The sequence below is a fragment of the Embiotoca jacksoni genome, unplaced genomic scaffold, assembly GCF_022577435.1.
Source record: "Embiotoca jacksoni isolate LCO1_2020_lvr unplaced genomic scaffold, fEmbJac1.0.p SCAF_13, whole genome shotgun sequence".
Classification (NCBI taxonomy): Eukaryota; Metazoa; Chordata; class Actinopteri; family Embiotocidae; genus Embiotoca; species Embiotoca jacksoni.
The window spans coordinates 4789981-4809038 of record NW_027185263.1 but is presented as its reverse complement, the minus strand read 5'-3'; the positions used below and the strand labels follow the sequence as shown (position 1 = coordinate 4809038).

General features: G+C 41.7%; 2 protein-coding genes across 3 annotated transcripts; one reads left to right on the top strand and one right to left on the bottom strand.

Annotated features, from left to right (window-relative positions):
* Positions 1-34: 34 nt before the first annotated feature.
* On the top strand, positions 35-7364 carry LOC138196179 (organic cation/carnitine transporter 2-like). Of its 2 annotated transcripts, XM_069145976.1 has the most exons (12): positions 35-1368; positions 1611-1853; positions 2855-3037; positions 3205-3308; positions 3614-3768; positions 3916-4087; positions 4301-4427; positions 4673-4767; positions 5447-5661; positions 6079-6261; positions 6447-6582; positions 7153-7364. In XM_069145976.1, exons 2-12 carry the CDS (start codon positions 1647-1649, stop codon positions 7220-7222), a joined length of 1647 nt encoding a protein of 548 aa, XP_069002077.1. In that variant the 5' UTR covers positions 35-1368; positions 1611-1646; the 3' UTR covers positions 7223-7364. The 2 variants fall into 2 exon arrangements, with proteins under 2 accessions (XP_069002077.1, XP_069002078.1); XM_069145977.1 differs by lacking the exons at positions 3614-3768; positions 3916-4087 and having other exon boundaries at positions 37-1853; positions 7153-7362.
* Positions 7365-8198: 834 nt separating this feature from the next.
* LOC138196178 (organic cation/carnitine transporter 2-like) lies at positions 8199-18446 on the bottom strand. The gene is made up of 10 exons (XM_069145974.1): positions 17941-18446; positions 17365-17468; positions 16209-16363; positions 15924-16095; positions 14677-14803; positions 12373-12470; positions 10979-11193; positions 10589-10771; positions 9791-9926; positions 8199-8719 (listed from the first exon to the last, which is right to left on the bottom strand). Exons 1-10 carry the CDS (start codon positions 18325-18327, stop codon positions 8647-8649), a joined length of 1650 nt encoding a protein of 549 aa, XP_069002075.1. The 5' UTR covers positions 18328-18446; the 3' UTR covers positions 8199-8646.
* Positions 18447-19058: the final 612 nt, after the last annotated feature.

Here is a 19058-nt window from a genome sequence, read left to right as displayed (position 1 = left end):
TTTTCACATGCTATACAAAAATATATGGCTGTAATAAATGTTGAATAGTCAGTGAAACATTATATGCATGTAAATGTACATATGTATATATACAGTATGTGTATTACTTGAAGCCTAAAACAAGTAGACAGTCAAAGATTAGGTTAGGTAGTTACTTTATTAATCCCCGAGGGGAAATTTTTTCGCTACAGCAGCATACAGAAGCAATAAGATAATAGAACAATAGAAAAGCAATAAAATAGCAGTAAAAAAAATATAAAATATAAATATAATATAAAATGCACAGTATATACAGTACAGTATATATATCTATATATATATTATATACAAACAACCAAGAAACACAGTCAACAGTGTTATTGTTATGTGATGGATTTTGCCAGAGGTGAGTTATTGTACAGTCTAATTGCGGTCGGCAGGAATGATCTCCTGTATCTGTCCTTGTGACAGCGGAGCTGGAGGAGTCTTTTGGAGAAAGTGCTCCGCTGTCCCTGCAGCAGGTGGTGGAGAGGGTGGTCAGGATTATCCAATATGGATAATAGTTTGTTCAGCGTCCTCCTCTCCACCACCTTTTCCAGACTATCCAGATTGTAGCCGATGATGGAGCCGGCCTTCTTAACCAGTTTGTTAAGTCTGTTGGTGTCACCGGCTCCAACGCCGCTCCCCCAGCAGACCACAGCGAAGTACAGTTCACTGGCCACAACAGATGGTAGAACATCTCCAACATCTTGCTGCACACATTGAAGGATCGAAGTTTCCTCAAGAAAAAGAGTCAACTCATCCCCTTCTTGTAGACCGCGTTGATGTTGGTCTTCCAGTTCAGTCTGTTGTCGATGGACACACCCAGGTACTTGTACTCCTCAACCATGTCCACCTCCTCTCCCAGAACTCTCAGCGGTTGTGGAGCCGTCGTCTTCCTCCTGAAGTCGACCACCATCTCTCTGGTCTTGGCCACGTTCAGGAGCAGGTGATTTCTTCCCCCCACTCCACAAAGTCCTCCACTACTGCCCTCTACTCATCCTCCCGTCCATCCCTTATACATCCTACCACTGCAGAGTCATCAGAGAACTTCTGCAGATGGCAGGACTCTGAGTTGTACTGGAAGTCAGTTGTGTATAAGGTGAACAGGAAGGGGGACAGAACAGTTCCCTGAGGAGCTCCAATACCACTGACCACCGTATCAGACAGCACACTGCCCAGACGGACAAACTGTGGTCTGTCTGTCAGGTAGTCAGTGATCCAGGAGACGGTGGACGCGTCCACCCCCACCACTCGCAGCTTCTCACTCAGTAGCAGTGGTTGGATGGTGTTGACTGCACTGGAGAAATCAAAGAAAGTGATTCTCACAGAGTCACCGGTTCCATCCAGGTGAGATACCAGCATATCACCTTGTTAATCTTTAACCCAACAATGACAATAAAAAAGTTGCATAAACCTTGACATAATTAAAACTGTACGTGGCACAAAAAGCCCGGCTGAGTTTGTGGAACTCTCAGTCGCCTTCAGGGAGTTGCCAGAGAAATGTTTTAAAAACACTGCTCTAAAGCCAGACCATATGTTGTTGTTTTGTTGTTGTTGTTGTTTGTTTTTTCGATATATTCATCTTCAAGGTGAAAACTGGACATCACAAGCAGGTTTCCGAGACTATGCGGGATTACGAGGACATCACAGCCTTCCTGGGTCAGTGGGGACAATTCCAGTCGAATGTCTTCTTCCTTCTCTGCGCCAGCGTCTTTCCAAATGGATTTGGGGCTTTTTCTCTCGTGTTCCTGACTGACGTTCCAAGTCATCACTGCCTGATTCCCGAGGTTAACTTGACAGAAGATTGGCACAAAGCTGTCATCCCGATAGAGGTAATTAAGTTTGTGATTTCCTGAAGAGACGCAATCACCGATAGTACAGGTGTTCTGTGTGTTGTCTTTGGTCAAGTGAAATATTCCTGCAATATTGACAGGGTCACTTTTATTTGCTACAGTACATGCAGGCTATAATTATTCTAATGAGGCATTTTTTGTTAAAACATGTCATCCTGAACAGACAAAACAAATGCGAATCAAATCTTGGACACCCCCCTAAACATGGCAGGTTTTGTTGATTTATTTTGTTGTTGTTTTTTTTAAGTAAAAATAAGTAAATACAACCCCTGCAGCAAACACGCATCAAAACACGCCTTCTTCAAATGTTAATCAATGGTACTTTTTTTTTCATGATCTAAAAGGAGAAAATAGTTTAACAGCTTTTTCTCAAGTGCAAACTTTTGGCTTTTTTTTTTTTTTGTGACAATGAACACAATGTACAGTGACATCCGGTGGAAATTGTATGAACTGCATCCCACTCGGAGGTTCTGAAAACTTCATTGAAAATCACTTTTGTGGTTGTACAACACAACCTAAAATATCTCAGAAGTTGAGGCTTCAGATGGCTGAAGTTATTGAAATATAAAGTTCATTTTTCACTTCAATAATCTGTAATTAATCCAGGGATGCCCAAACATTTTGCACACAACTGCAGGCCATTAAACTGTTTTACTTCTAACTCAAACATCCCGTAATGACGCTGTCTTCAAGCATATAAGTGGCAGTGTAATTTGAATATTGTTCAAATGGTTATATGTTAAAGCCAAGTCGTAATCAAACAGTACAACTGTAAAATGATTTCCCGTCTTAATGATCAAATTTGTAGCTGGCGTAGTTTGTCTTTTGCGCATACAGGTATTGTAAAGACGCAGTGCCTCGTGACGTTAAAAGTCATGATGCAAATATTTCCCCTCTTGGTGTTCCATCAAACACAAAGTTCGCTGAAAAATAAATGTTGCCAAATATACGAATAAAGTTTGCATCGTTGTGACTGTGAGGTGGTGAACGGGAAACGGGAGCTGAGCAGATGCAGCAGATACAAGCTGGATGTGGTCAGAAATCTCTCTGCTCAGGGATACATTCCTGGCAGGGACGTTAACCTCACTGACCTGGAGCAGGAGGGCTGCGTGGACGGGTGGAGCTACAGCAAAGACATCTACCAGTCGACTGTAGTCTCTGAGGTGAGCGTGTGTTGATGATCTTTTAAGGTGGAGTATAGAAGTAACATCGGCAATACGAACCAAGAATTGCTTTCAATCAGTGAATGTTTCAAATCATTTTCAACAATGTCTCATCTTTCTGGTTTGGTGTGCTTATTTGTCTGATGGTTCATGCGTGGATGTCCCAGTTTGACTTGGTATGCAGTGAGCAGTGGAAGCAGCCGTTCACCTCCATGGTTTACTTCCTGGGAGTTTTCCTTGGATCCTTCCTTTCGGGACAGCTCTCGGACAGGTGAAGTTGAAAACATTTATGCTTTCAATTATTTTTGTAAGTCCTTATTTACTGTCCTTTGGTTGAACAACATAAAATCGTGTCCTTACTTTTACTGTTGCCTCAAATAGTTTCAGATTTGAAAAATAATATTTACATTATTATATTATTATTTACACTTTGAATTGATTTAAATTTTCATTTTGAATTGCTATACTGTACAATTTATTTTCCTAAAAGCTGTAATAATATGTTCTTTGGACTTATACCCCATACTTTGTCTTGTTTGTATTCACTCTTATTTCATTACTGACTTCTCACTCTAGATTTGGGAGAAAGCCTGTCCTCTTTGCTACCATGGCAATTCAAACCGTTTTTACTTTTGTTGAAATCTTCTCGCCTTCTTGGACAGTGTTCTCCATCCTCCTTTTCTTCAGTGGTTTGGGACAAATCTCCAACTATGTATCTGGTTTTGTGCTGGGTAAATATGAGAATTTTAATACTTTAGTTACTGCAACAATATGTTTATACATGAGTCAGTGATTTTAAAGAAATCTATGACATTGCTTCTCATTTATTACCTCCACACCTCTTCACTCTATTTTTTTTCTTTCTTCTTTTTGCGCAGGCACTGAAATCCTAACTGGCAATGTGCGGGTGCTGTTCTCATCTATGGGTGTATGTCTGGGCTTTGCCTTTGGCTACATGATGCTGCCTCTCTTTGCTTACTTTTTAAGGGACTGGAAGTCTCTCCTGTTGGGTCTGTCTCTTCCTGGTCTGCTCTACCTACCCCTCTGGTGGTAGGATGTACTCATGACCAAATATTGTACAAGAGTTGACCTTAATATGCACCATAACCATTTTCCAAGTGTGTAGAAAAACATTTATTTTTCTCTTTTTTTTTTTCTGTTTTTCAGAAAACTTCTATTAGTTCTGTTTGGCCTCACGTTGTTTTAAATTACCCTGATCCGGGCTGACGCTTTTTGTCTCTCGGTGTTGGAATAATGAGGTAGGCTGATTCCAGAGTCTCCTCGGTGGCTGCTCTCTCGAGGCAGAGTGGACGAGGCTGACGCCATCGTCAGAGATGCTGCTAAGAAGAACAAAGTTGAAGCTCCAGAAGTCATCTTTGAGGGTTACAATGTACGTGTATGTTGGATTTGGCTTAAACCATGCAGCACCAGAAACGGGAGCCGTGACGTGTGAGAAAAATGAATGTCCCTTGCGCATTGCACAGGAATATATGCTAAAAGTAATCAAAACATTTCGCCATCACCATAATTCTTGGGATTCATCCTGTGTGGAGCAACCGGCTCCCTTGAGCAACATTGCTTTCATTGCTAAAACACCACAAAACAGCTGCTGAGTCTGAGGTTTGTGTGTTGCAGGCTGATCAGACACAAGCGAAAGAGCATTGCAATTTTTTCAGCCTGCTGAGGACTTCAAACATCAGAAACACAACTGTCATTCTGAGCCTGGTCTGGTGAGTGTCCAGTCACAGCAGTTGCATCCGTTAGATTTTAGGCCGTGTTGGCAGCAGCGCGGACGACTGATCTGATGACGGTAAATAACCACTTCGTGAAGAGGATCAGTGGCTTGCCCCGCACAATTTTATTCATACTTTTTATCGGTATGCTTTTTGATACCTCATTATAATTCAAATCATTGTAACAACACAACGCACTACAGCCTGACGCTCACCAGAGAGCTGGCTGCATGGTTATGTGGGACATTCCTGCTGAAACTGTGAGTTTGACTACTATGTGTGCATTCAGTGAACAAAATTGGCAGCGTTGATGGGTTGGAAGCCAGTGAGGGCTTCTTTTCACTTCCCAGTAAGGAGCTTTGCTGGGAGCTTTGGGATCAATCAGTAAGAGTTGGGAGTGCGGTGAAAAGAAGCATTTGGGAAGTGCTGGTCAGCAACAAACTTCTGTGTTTTGGTAATGAGCAGTGCACCGGGTAACAATTTGAACTGCAGGGCCTACTACGCTTGGCCGCGTAATACACAGGTGCACTTGGTTACTCCGAATATTCTCAGAGTCTTCCCAAAACATTTGCGTTATTAAGAAAGAGAATGGCATGTATTGTAGGTCTGCAATATGGAGTACTGAATGCAGGGGCCTCTTGTACCTCTTGTTGTTTTACAAGTTTCCTGTTTCCAGGTTCACTCTGAGTACTGGCTACTTTGGCCTGTCCCTGAACACGTCTCGACTCCACGCTGACCCCTATCTCAGCTGTTTCATCTCGGCAGCCGTGGAGGTGCCAGCATACATTTCCAGCTGGCTGGCTCTGCGGAGCCTTCCACGACGAGTGTCTGTCATCTGTATCTTGCTCCTCGGAGGAGTGTCACTGTGTCTCATTCAAGCGGTGCCTCAAGGTGAGCAAAAAAAAAAAAAAAAAAAAAATACTCAAAATTATGAGCGCGAGTCTCTGTGGACATTTCCACCTTTGCTGCCAGTATAATCTCGTATGCTTCCAATTCAATGGCACCAATCAGCACATGCTGATCCCAAAACTCTAGCTCCAGGCTGGTAAAGTGCACCTCTGCTAAATATTTCATACCAGAAATATTCCAGTTCTTAAACTGATTAATTGTTGAGAATAGGGAGAAAAATAGTGTGCGAGGAAGAAATTTAAGAAGAAAGTTAAAGAAATGTTTGCATGAAGTCAAGGCAGAGGTAAAAAACCTCCCAAACCCTCAATTACATGTACTTAATCTGCTTTAGAGAGAATTACACAAAAACGTACTTTGTTTTCTATTCTGCTCGGAGACACACCATTTGTTTTCCTTCAGGTTTATCAGGTCTGTCTGTTGCTCTGGAGATGCTGGGCAAATGTGGTATTACCACAGGTACAGCCCTGATGTTTGCCTACACAGCAGAGATTTACCCCACGGTGCTCAGAAACACGGCAACAGGGACATGCACCACGGTGTCCAGAGTGGGAAGCTGTATTGCACCTTTTTTGTTCCAGTTCGGTGGGTTTTTAATAGTTTTTCAAATGTGGATTTACTCTTAACACATACAAAAAAAGTTTGGTGAATAAGCATCCGATTCGACCCGTGTAGATTGAGTTCTCTGTCCCCGGTGTTAAATTCGCATACTATGCATGCATACCATACAAGCCTTTCTCCCATCCTAATTTCTTCCTCATCTCGTGCAGGGATTAATTTTAGGTACCTGCCTTACATTATTCTGGGGACTCTGTCTGGCGTGTCTGCCTTTGCTACTCTCTTCCTACCAGAGAGTTTTGGACAACCTCTGCCTCAAACTATTGAACAGATGCATAAGAGGGAAAGGTGAGATATCTTATTCTTCAATGCTTCCATGTAAATATTGTAATAATATGCAAATGACTTGCATTTATTTGGGATTTTTTTTTTTTTTTTTTTTTTTTTTTCAAGCCCTCATTTCTGGATATTAAACTGTCTGACTTCAAACTGCTAAATATAGTCACGAAGAAGGACAGCGATCATTTCTATTTTTCACTCTTAAATAAAGAGTTTTAAAGCTCTTATCAACTGCTGAAAAGTTTATAACTGGTCAGTTGTCACAGCCTAGACTGGAAATTTAGTTTTAGTATGAACAGTGTGTGTTTCACACGATCACCCATTTGTTTCAGTGATCTCTTTTGGTTCCACGTCAGTTGTGAATTTTCAGCAGCAAAACAAAAAATGACAGCTTAATAAATAACCATCGAATAACTGCTACCGTCCTCATTACTGCAACACATCTTAGCAGCGAGTAAAAACAAATATTTATTGGGAGCAGAAAAGAAATATTTAGGCCTCGCAGCTTTTTGTAGTTTTCTTCTCTGCATAACACTAAACCAAATAATATTTTGCTTTATTTGTGTTTTGTCCCAACAGTATGACGTGCCCATTCATCACCAGAAAAAAACATTCAAAACCTGTGGTGCTTTTTGAAAATAAACTATGATTCTTTAAAACCTCACTTACATGAACAAGTCATGAATAAATACTCTTACTCTGTATGATAGCTACTCTTTACTGTTCTTTTGTTACAACATTTTTAGCAGAACATTCTCAGCGGTAGACGTGAATTCAATGACTTTACAGGAATATTTTCTAAGACGCACAATGGAAAAATTTAAAGCTTGAATTTTTCATATGTATTTGAATCTTTTTTTTTTTTTTTTTTTTTTTTAGTAAAGTAACTTGTCTGTTTCATATGTAAGATTTATGTCTCACCAGTTGGAGTGCTTTTCATTACAGTTTCTAAACAAAGCCTAGTTTGTTCACATAAAATTGCCTCAGTTTTGATAGAAAGTTAAATGATGAGCTAATAATATATATATATATATATATATATATATATATATTATAATATAATATATAATTATAATAATAATAATAATAATAATAAAAAAGTCACATACAGCTATTTTAACAAACCGGTAACTTACCATATTAACACTCCAGTAAAGGTAACTACTTTTAAAAGCTATTGCTACATGGCCAACGTTGGCATTAGCAGCAGTTCAAGGAATGTTGCGAGTTCAGAAATGCTAACCTTAACTCTTGATTTTCAGATTTTCAGTTGCGTTTACTGTTCAACGAGAGCAGACGGGATGCTACGGTGACTCACCGCAGCCCTCTGGGGGTGTGGGGCAGTATAACCAGACTAGCTGGTCAGCATGCAAACTTCAGAGCTTCATTATTTCTTCACATACTGTTAATGATTTGTTCAATTTGAAAAGGTTTAAACTAAAAATCGTACTTAGGCCTGGTTGCACTTTCAAAGCAGTGACACTGGCATTACAAGAGCTCTGCACTGTACGCTGTAGAAGCAAAATACAAATTCTGATCACTTAAAATATATTGATCCAACAAAACCAAAATATTATATATTTATCATGATTAAAAACATTTCTTAATTAAATATTCTACTCAAGTTTGACAAATCCAGTATTTATTAGAGGACTTTTACAGGACTTTCTACTTTTCGGGTCACTCCGCGTAGTCTTTTGAATCACAGTATAAAAAAATATTCATCAGGAACTCAACTATAAGATATGCACATGGTAGTTTTGAAACAAAAGAGGCATTTTCATCATATAACCATAAACAAGACTATTGGTTTTGATTAGAATATTGGAAATTTTCTTCTACGTATTGGTACTGTTTTAACATAATTTACAGTATCATTTTTTTTTTAACAGTATTACATTGGAATAGCTCCTTAGTCCTGTTTGAAGTCTCGTGATTTCACATACACCTGCGACAATATAATCATTTTGATTATTTCTGTAAAGTGTATACTTCGCAAAAATGTCCATAGACTCTTGTTTGTCCAGTTATTCTCCTCGGGTCAGATTTGAGCAGCGCTGCTCCTTGTGTGTCTTAAGTCTTTCTTTCAGCAGTATTCTCTCCTTCTTCAATGTGTGTGAGTGTATAAGGGGTCTTTTGACAACATCTAGAGGGGGGAAAAAAAAAACAACACAAAACACAGGGATACGGTAACAGTAATGATTCACAGAACACAATCGGTACAGTGCTGCCCTGTCTGATTTTAACTTACTGTATGTGAAGTAGCCTGAACCACAGGAGGAGGGACAGCAGGCTTCTAAAATATTTCAGATAGCCCGTCTACTGTCAAATATCTATTCAATTTGGGCCTTGCACACCTTCCATTATATAATAAATAAACCAATCCTTCGCAACACGCATACGAATTTTGAAATGATAACATGGCATCAGGTTTAAACTGGAGTAAAAGTAGTTCGCCTCAACTGAGTAAAAAAAATGTTGTAAATATTGCAATGTACTTCATATGATGAGCTAAATATTTATACATGAGCCAAGTAGAGTGACTAAGAATTGAAAGCTCTTTTAATTTCTTAATCAATTGAAAGAAATACGTTGACATTTTGGGAAACGCGCCCGCTTACTTTCCTGCAGATGTAAATATGAAAGTAAAACCAGCAGCCAGTTAGCTGAGCTCAGCACAAAGACTGGAAAAGGATGAAGCAACTGCCAACTAAGATCTGCCAACTATGACCTCTTAAGCTCACTAATTACCGTGGTGTATCTTGTTTGTTTAATCCGTACAAAAACTGCCACGTAAAAAAGGAATTCGCCATGAAGTATGCAGTGTAATATCAATATCAAAATGAAAACAAAAAAAGCAAAGAGGCATATTTCCAAAAATATCAAACTAATCCTTGTTGTTCAGTTGGGTTTGTTACAATGCGTTGTTTGCCTTTGTGATTACACATAATTGTGGCTGCGTCGGGTATATATTTTAAAATCCCAGTGAATGGCTGAATGCAGATGTGAGGCTGGTCAGATGATTGCAATTGTCAGAAAACGGGTTGCACGCATTCGGAATAAAGGGAAACAGAAGTTAAACATCGAGCAGGTAAGAAACTTCTCATCTTTACACATTTAGCTGTATAAGAATATAAACCAATGAAAAGTAACAATCTGCTGTATAATAACGCTTGTCTCTCGGAAAATTCATGACAGGGAAGTGTGTAGGTTTTACCCAGGAAAGCGCTGCATGTGAGTGATGGTGTCCGGCAGGGGCATTCCATAGCTCTCGGGCAGCAGGAGACTCAGCAACCCCGTCAGGACTGTGAGGCTTCCCATGAGGATGTAAGGCAGAGAAACAGAATAGCTTCCTGTGGCAACACATCAGAGTGGGGGAGGAAGACGGTGAAAAACAGCCGTGTCTACAATGGTACCATGGAGCGGTTCGAAACAAAAAGACAAAAGGTAGAAAGTCTTTCCGTGAAGAAATGTCCTGCGAGTCGCAGCTGGTTAAATTCGGACCACTAAATCTTTGGAAAGGTATACATTTAAACTGAAGGCCTCTGGACTTCAGAAAACTGCTGTGTCTGTTCTGATTGCTAATCGAGCCGGCTTTTATGCGTTTGAGCGAGCGGTTGTTCTTGTTGTTTGTTTGTACTCGGGCCTTTTCAAAGTTTTCATGTTCCGCTTGTGACTGTGCGCTCCAATTTCCTCTAAGAGCACAAAGACAGGCAGGTTAGATCGACTGGAAACTCCAAATTGCCTATAAGTGTGACCGTGAATGTCCAAGTGTGTAAGCCCCGGTGAAAGAGCGGATAAATGCTTTAGAAAGATCTTTTCAACTACAGACATTTTTGACTTGTCCCAGCAGGGAATGCGCAGGTGGCATATAATGATGGCTCAGTTTAATCTAGTGTCCCGGTAAACCACGACAAATGTTGTAGCAATATACAAGAGCAGGACCTCCCCTGGTAAGACGAGGGACATGAAGTTGCTGTACAGGGAGGTAAGGAGAGGAGAGAGCATTCCTTACTTAAGTAAATGAAGAACGGGGCGGTGATGCTGCCTATTCTAGAGGCCATGGAGCAGGTGCCAACAGCTGTAGTCCTCAGGACAGTCGGGTAGAGTTCTGCTGTGTAGGCGTACACGATCGCAAATGCCGCCGTCACGGCAAACTTCCCCGTCATCTCGAGCGCTATGGCAAGAGAACTCAGGTCTGCAGGGAATGACACGTGACGTTGTTCAAACTTGTACGTTTTGGCTCAACAAGCTGAACATTCAAACAGATTCTACCTGATGGATTTGTATGCGAGTGACAGAAGTGAATATCTGAGCATTGTTTGCAGCGGTATGCATTGATTGAAGTCAGAAATGAAAGCTACATTAAACCAGTCTTAAAACATCGCCGGCTGCAGTATCATACGTGCTGGTATGAACCGTATGAGGAGTAGAAACAGTCCTCCCGTGAAGAGAGATGAGAAGAGACTCGGTCGTCTGGAACACCATTGAAAAATAACCCATGTCAAAGTGTAGGCTGGAATCTCTACCACAGCTGACAGGAAGCAGTTGAAGTAAGCGTCCCCGTGGAGGTTCGCCGTGTTCAGAGAGAGAGCAAAGTAGGCAATAGACACCGTGTTCCTGTGGGGATCATTTTTAAGCACAAATAAGTGAGGTTGCAGAAACATGATGAAACGTGGTTAATAAATCACGGGAAGCTCAAACTCTTCCCAAAACATTCTCTTCAAAAGCCGATTTTTGTCTTTCAATAAATCCTAAAAAAAAAAAGTTATTAGTAGAAGCAGAAATATCACCACACGAGGGGATGTAGAAGGCCGTTAATTTGACCTTCATTACATCATGAAAAGCACTAAATCTGAAGAATATCCTAATATCCGTATTTTTTTTGGAGTAGTATAAAGTTTGCAAGGTCGACTATAAAAACGAAATTTGGAAGGGAAGGGGTTTTGTTGTCACGCCAGAAAAACGGATCAGTATCACACGTTAAAATGTGAGAAGTTTATTGTGAAAACAAGAGATTTTCATATTATTATGACGAACAAACTCACAAAATCACATTCTAACAGGACACTTTTCTATTCGTCATGTTATAACGTTAAACGGTCCCCGTTATAACACAATTTCTTAATATAAGTTGATCGTTTATATTGTTACTAAAAGTTTCACGTTATGATACAACTAATATTGTTGTAACGTGAAAGTCATGATGTAATAACACTTTGGAGGTAGTGTCATTTGTAATTGATCAGCGTCAGGGCACATCACCTCCGCCCCGCACTAGAACATAAATCGTTTCAAGATATAACCAAATAAGTTAGTTGTAATAAAGTTATACATTTGTATGTTATAGTAACGTTAAAAACATCTTCTTCTTCTTTTTTTTTTTTTATAACAAACTTAATCCGCTTTTCTTTTTCCGCCGCGGCAGCAAACCTCTTCTGTACTTGTCCGCCTGCGGCGATGAGCTTCGTAACGCCAAATCAAACTGTTTCGACATCAAACAAAAGTCAAGCTGCATCTGTTTTCAGACTCGGCGAGGAAGCGTGTTCAGAAAGAAGACAGGCATACTGTGCAGTTACATAAAACCTGATCTCCGTTGCTTTCCAGCACCCGACAGGTCATTATTTGTTGTTAGTGAAACGGGCTGACATGCGGGTCCAGATGAGCCACGGACAGGCTTAAACTGCATTTGCGTGCGCGTGCGTGTGCGTATACGTGTCTACATGCGAGGTGTGTGTAGCTGAGTATGCAGGGTCACTGTACTGAATGTGGAGGTCAGCTGAGACAGCGGGGACTCACCAGACCAGCCACAGCGTGACAGAGATCCGGCGGATGTTGCGAGAGCGAATCAGGTCACAGATGTTGTGGGCCTTCTTCTCCTCGGGTGGAGCGTCTTTCTGTGGAACCGCCAGTCCGGAAGTAATGTGATTAGGGAGAGGAGCACGTGAATGCACGGCCGCCCGCCGAGCGAACGCGTGCCCCCACTTCAGTACCCGAACACGTGGACCCGCGTAAAAGGAGGTAAAAGTTCGAGCAACGTTTGAAATCAGTGGATTTGTCGCAGTTTACAACCGAGACTTTGACATGTGTTGCTGCCGAGAAAGATAAAATGTACCGGTCCTGCACAAACCGCCGCAATCTGCTGCTTTTTCCAGCAGTAAACAAGAGGCGCAGTAAATGGCAGCTGTGTAAATGAGCGTGTTTTGCATTGCCCCTCAGTCGCGAGAATGTAAAGATGTTGCTACGTCGCCATGAAGCGGCGTTTGGGACGGGCATTATGCGCAGAGAGCTGAAACGTTCGACGCTCGTGTTGTTCTGGTTGCGTCGATCGAAAGGCCGAGGCTTTCTGACGCGTGCTGAGGGTCCGTCGTCTGTTTCTCCCGGAGGGAGGTGCAGGCCAACGCGGGTGCTGCACGGAGTAGAGGCCACGAGCGTGTCAGTGTGGTTTCTAGGTTAAAGTTCACAGCTTATAAGTCACACGATGTTAGGACAGCTGGATGAAGCGGAGAAATATGTGCGGGTTTTTTTTTTTTTTTTTGTAGCTCTTATACAAATAACTCGCTCTCTTAAACGAAGCTGCTTCGCAGACAGTATTTTGAACTAACACCTAAATTCGCTGAAATAAAAACACCAAGATCTTCATCGTGAGCGAAGAGCGCTATCAACGCAGTGAACAGCGTCGTAAGTCTGAGGTTAAAGAGCACGTCAGAGCCGGTCATGCTCGAGCAGTTTGCTTTGGGTCACTGAAATATCGGTTCCCGCTGATAGTCCAAGTCAGGAGCGCTGAGTCGTCTGTTGGTCTCTACAAGGCTTTGGAAGAAGCAAGTTGTTGTTGTTTTTTTGTTGTTGTTTTTTTTTCAGGAACCGACACGGCACCTCCTCTGTGGCTTTACCTTCTAACCAACGCTGCGCTTCTGTTTCCGCTAATGCCCGGACGCCTGCTGACACTCTCGCATCCTCTCTCAACTTCATGAAGCCGCCGTGTTTTCAAGGATTCTTTTATAACCTTGTTCACGCAATTGGTCTCAATTGGAACTTGCGGCACGTGCGTTATCGCTGCTGTTGCAGTTGTTATAGGTGTGTGTGCACTTCTGCTGCACTGAGGCTGTAATTTGCAGCTTGTGTTTTCAATCGGGTTGGTTTCAATTGTTTTTTTGTAGTGATATTCCCCGGGGGATACTCAGTTTTGTTGTATACTGTACATTCATGTAAGTAAACATACCTACGCAGCTGCGCTGCACTGCTATGTAACTGCTGCATCTAACCGCTGTGGATTAAGGTCATATATTTTTGATTGATGGTGATTTCCTTGACTCGTGAAATAAAAAAAAAAAAATTGGCAAACTTCTCCAGTAACAGAAGGGAATGTGTTGCATGAATCTTGGCAATGTGTATCCGCAGGCATCCAGATCAGTGGTCACTCGTGCGGAAAACCGTGAATGATTACATCAAGCTGAGCAGTGACCCCGAAAATGGTTCACCCCCCCCCCCCCCCCCCCCCCCTTCGCCCTCCCAATCCGGAACGGATAGTGGCTTTACAGAAAAAGTGTGAGCAGGGAAATGGTTTAGGGTATACGGTTTATAGAGTTATAGATGTGTCTCCTAACCGTCACTACTTACTGACTTTGGTTCAACTCTTCCACGACATGGATGATGACCAAGAATTGGTGCAAAACAAATGTCATATTTCCAGTTAAGGGTAATTTAACAGACTTGGGTGATAAATAAAATAAATAATAATGAATACTTCCTCTTGGCATATTTTTTTGTTTTCGCCCGTTTTAGATTTTGCTCTCATTATTGTCAGAGCCTTTAACTGAAGTGGGCCTGTTGAGCTTTGCCAGTGAACCTGTGATGATTTCTGTCTGGCAGGAAAACTGTAACATCTGAACCGTCTTCAAGCGGGTGTCACCGAAACCAGCAAAGAGTGGGAACAGTAAACCTTAAAGCAAGAAACGCAGCTACACGACAGACCATAGGAACATTTTCCTTCCCAAAATATGTTAAAAGAACTGCATTGTAATGTTTGTTCTTTTTGTAGAGCATTCAATTATTATCGTGATGAACTCAAATCTGTCTACCGCAGCAGCCGGGAAGTCTCACCTGCAGCGGACTAAAGATGACCGTCGGAGGCTCCGTCTTGTTCTTCTTGGCAGCATCTCTGATTATGGCCTCAGCCTCCTCTACTCTTCCTTGAGAGAGCAGCCACCGAGGAGACTCCGGGATGAACCTTTGGTTAACGCACAGAGAGAGAGCGAGAGGTTGGATCCTCAGTGTACAGGATAATAACTATTGAGGCCTTTCTTCATTTGAATTTTTTTTTAGCATGGTACAATGCAAGATTGCATGCCTTCATAACTGTAAAACCCAGCTAAGGCTAGACCTGTGTCTCAGTTTTGCCTCTGCACTTGCCAGTTTGAGTGCGTAAATGCGTCTACACTGAGAAGTATGGCAACACGTAGTGCGCTGTAAGTACATTACATTTCATTTAGCTGACGCTTTTATCCAAAGCGACTTACAACATACCGATGGTACACCATCGGGAGAAATTCTTTTTTTTTTTTTTTAGGTTTCAGTGTCTTGCTCAAGGACACTTAGGCGTACCGAACCGCCGACCTTCCGATTAGTGTGAAACCCAGTCTACCGACTGAGCGACAGCCTCTAAGTACCCGGATGTTGTACACATTACATTCCAGAAAGGCTCTGGACGCTTCCTCCCCTCCTCGGCTGCCATCTTGGCTACTTAGCGGAAATGGGGGGGGGGGGAGCGGTGACCTGTTCAAATGCCTGAAACTGCTGCGAACACGGCACTGCAGAAATGCAAGTTGTATACGTCCGCACAGATCTGTTATTTTCTCAGTAAAGTAAAAGTAATAAATTGTTTAATTTGTAACGTCAAACCGAGTCCGGGGGAACATCGTCAAATTTTGCTGCTTTTGTCTGACCAACAGCCCAAAACATTCGGCTCACTGTCAAAGAAAACCGATGACATTTAAAGGACACAACCATTTGATTTTTGGCATTTTTATTTGAACTAAATGGCTTATTATTTATCAAATTGCGACCCATTTCTTTTATTAACTCATCAAAATGTAAGCGAAGCAATCCTTAAATATAGTTAGTTTCCAGGAATGACGCCATTTAAGAAGGCTCGTTTCTATTCGTTAAAATCAACTTGATATTACGTGCACCCACAGGTGGAGCTGACCGACACGCTGATACACTCCCTGCACTGCAACCGCTGACGCGCTTCTACTACGCAGCTGACAGCACAGAAGTCCAAATGTGAAAAATCCTAAGTCAAGAAAACCAAAACGGCCACAGACGCACAAAAACACACACCTACCTACCACCAAAAAGGTACGTATAGGAAGCCCGGCAGGTTGAGGCCGAGGAGAAGCATCCTCCAGTCTCTGATGAAGAAGGCGCACAGGGGCAGAAACATGTAGCCTGCGGCGAAGAACAGACTCACTCCCGCAGTGGAGAAAATGATCCGCACACGCGGGCCCAAGATCTCAGTTCCTTTGTACATGGGGGGGGAAAAAAAAAAAAAAATCAAAACACATGTTAAATTTGTCTTTTATATTAAAACAAGCAAGGTAACAGCCCAGTATAGCTGACGAATTGATATTTACCTAACACAAAGGCAGCCACAAAATTGGAAATCTGTCCCATCCCGACTACAAAGTACAAAGCGCAGAACACGGCCCAGGATGGCGAGAACACCTGGATTAAGGTGAATACTGTCTGGACTGCCATGGTAACAAACAACACTATTTTCCTCCCGTACCTGAAATGTATATAAAGCACAGGCAAATGACCAAGTCAGCATGTTTGTGTTATTGGCAGAGTGATTTAGATGAATGCCAGCACGAGTGTCCCATGTATGTTGTTGCATTTGATACATGGGAGTACATTATTTGTAGAAAGAGGTTGCCTTTGCTCATAAATCCACACAAAAAAAATGTCAATCATTTCTCTACTTCTGCTGCAATTTGTATCCTCTTTTTTGAACCAACTGTTTTTGTTTTACAGGCTAGTGTATTTTATGGTTTCTATAACCACTCTCACGAGATCCTGTCCAGTGCAAATGGAAACTAGGTTGTGATGCAAGTCGAACACGTAGCAGCCGCTGAGCCAGGTCATTTTCTCTCGAGCTTGTTTGAGACATACCTAGGAGCTAAAAGTAGTGTGAATATAAGGTTTTAATTTATCACGTGGCCAAAATCATTATTCCATTTGTGTGACAGCGTTGCTCTGTGTCCTTAAGTCCCATGTTGTGGATTTAAGTTATTAGTATACATCCAAGTCACAGAGTTAACCATCTCTAAAAGATCATTAACCAGCAATGTTTGACTCCTCAAGACCTGTAAAAAGACTAAAACCGGTGGAGTTCCCTTTTACCCTGGCTTGGTTTATGAGTGGAAATCATCACATAATTAATCTTTTTTTTCATTTATGGAATTGTCCGGCTATTATTCCCTTATTGCGCGAACTACTGCTTTTACGCAAAAAAAAATCTTGTTGCGAAGCCTTTTTTTCACGACGATGGTGTATTTTCCTTCCAGACTCATGTGTTGCATGGATATGCTAACCGGAGTTTTTTTTTTTTTTATAAAGTTATAAAGTCCACATGAAAAAGTAAATGAATGCTCTAGTGATTGATTGACAGTGTGACCAATTTATCATCTTAAGCTTGGACAGAAGATATGGTGTTGAGGGTTAACCCTCCTTTTGTCCATAAACCACATCTTTTTTTTGTTTTTGTTTTTTGTTTTTTTGGTCCTTAACCTGTCAGAGAGCTGTCCAGAGATGAAGGAGCCGGTGAAAACTCCACAGAAGAAGACAGAAGAAGTCAGTGGCTGCCTCCAGCTCTGATCACACACCAGGTCCCACTGCAAAACCACACAGTCATATTCATGCAGTATAGATCCGATTAAGGTGCAATTAATGTGATGAATTCATAATTCTCAGCAAGGAAAGCCAAACGACACAAATAGTCTACCAAATATGAAACATCAATGAAAGCAACAACAACAAAAAAATGGATTAAAAAAAAAAAAAAAACTAAGTAGAAATACTTATCATAAATTACAAATACAAAATCTAATCAGAATTTATGTTTTTATACTACCTATATAGCCTAATGACCTATAACCGTAAATAGGGTATTTAAAAAAAAAAAAAAAATGCCCTTATCTATTTTAAGATCATCATGAAATCCAATAGCCTGTAAGATTCATCTTACTTCCTGTATACACAAGACTTTATACAGTCTCTTAATTCTCCCTCAGCACGGAAGCAGCAGCCTCCTCATTTTGGAGAAAAAAAATAAATAAATAAAAATTTTAAAAAGTGTCCACCGACCTCAGTGACGATGGTAGAGATGTAGACGCTCCGGTCGTACTCCCACCCGTCCAAGCAGCCCTCTTTCGGCACATTAGACATATTGACGTCGACGCCGGGCAGCAGGCCCCTCTCCGAGAAACTCAGCAGCTCGTCCAGCTTGTATCGGGAGCAGCTGCTGGCCTCGCGCCCCTCTCCCTCCGGCGGGATGCTGCTGTTCCTCCACGCGGCGGTCAGGTTGATCTGCGCGGGAACGAGGCAGCGGTGCGGCGGCGTGTCGGCGACAAACACGACAGACAGGCCGACGAAACCGTTCGGGATGACGGTCATGCAGGCGAAGAAAAACACCTGCCGCTGGAAGCGTCCCCATTCCCCGAGGAAGGCGGTCGCGGCTTCGTAGTCGGTCATGTTGCCGTCGGCTCGCTGAAGTCTGCGGGGGCGCACCGAGTGGGGCAGTAGTTAAGAAACGCGAGTGGTTGACTTCGGAGTGGGCATTTCTGAAGCACAGGTTTTGTTTCAGCGACCAAAAACCATCCCACCCACCCGCCCGCCGCCCGCTGCCATCGTTTCTTGTCAGTGGATTCCTAAATTAACCTATCTGTAAAGGCGCAGTCCGTGAACCAAACGTCGTCTAATCCAAAACACAGGAATACAACCTGCTGTCACTCTCCAGTTGATGAGGATACTTACACTAAATGCCGCACAATAACCTATTATATAATGTATGATTGCCCTATAAGTGATATTTAGGCTATTCGTATCTACATTTACCGATTTACTGTAAGTTTTTAAGTATCAGCATGGAAAAGACTGCATTAGGCTATTTTTCAAAGAATCAGCTGTTGCAATATGTTTTGAGGTAAATTAGTATTTTTTTTTTCCAACTAAAAAGCGGCCAGATTTCTTTCAAAATACATTACGATATTTATCCTCCTTTGTTGCAATGATAAAAAAAAAAAAATAAAAAAAAAAAAACAGGTTTCTTTACCCCAGTATTTGTGAATAATTAGAAGAAGAAGAAAAAAAAACTGACATTAAGTTAAAAAATATTTTGTGTTTTTGTGTGGCATTTCCATGCAGGTATGTTTTGAAGTGCCAGCAATCGTCGCAGAAAATGTCTTTCTTCCCCAGACAGCCTT

Coding starts and splice junctions, on each gene's coding strand:
- LOC138196179 (XM_069145976.1), top strand. CDS start 1,647: ATGCGGGATTACGAGGACATCACAGCCTTCCTGGGTCAGTGGGGACAA. Junction 3,309..3,613: donor TCGGGACAGCTCTCGGACAG/GTGAAGTTGAAA, acceptor TTCTCACTCTAG/ATTTGGGAGAAAGCCTGTCC. Junction 3,769..3,915: donor TGTATCTGGTTTTGTGCTGG/GTAAATATGAGA, acceptor CTTTTTGCGCAG/GCACTGAAATCCTAACTGGC.
- LOC138196178 (XM_069145974.1), bottom strand. CDS start 18,327: ATGACCGACTACGAAGCCGCGACCGCCTTCCTCGGGGAATGGGGACGC. Junction 16,096..16,208: donor TGTGGCTGCCTTTGTGTTAG/GTAAATATCAAT, acceptor CCATGTACAAAG/GAACTGAGATCTTGGGCCCG. Junction 8,720..9,790: donor CACATGCAGCGCTTTCCTGG/GTAAAACCTACA, acceptor TCCCCCCTCTAG/ATGTTGTCAAAAGACCCCTT.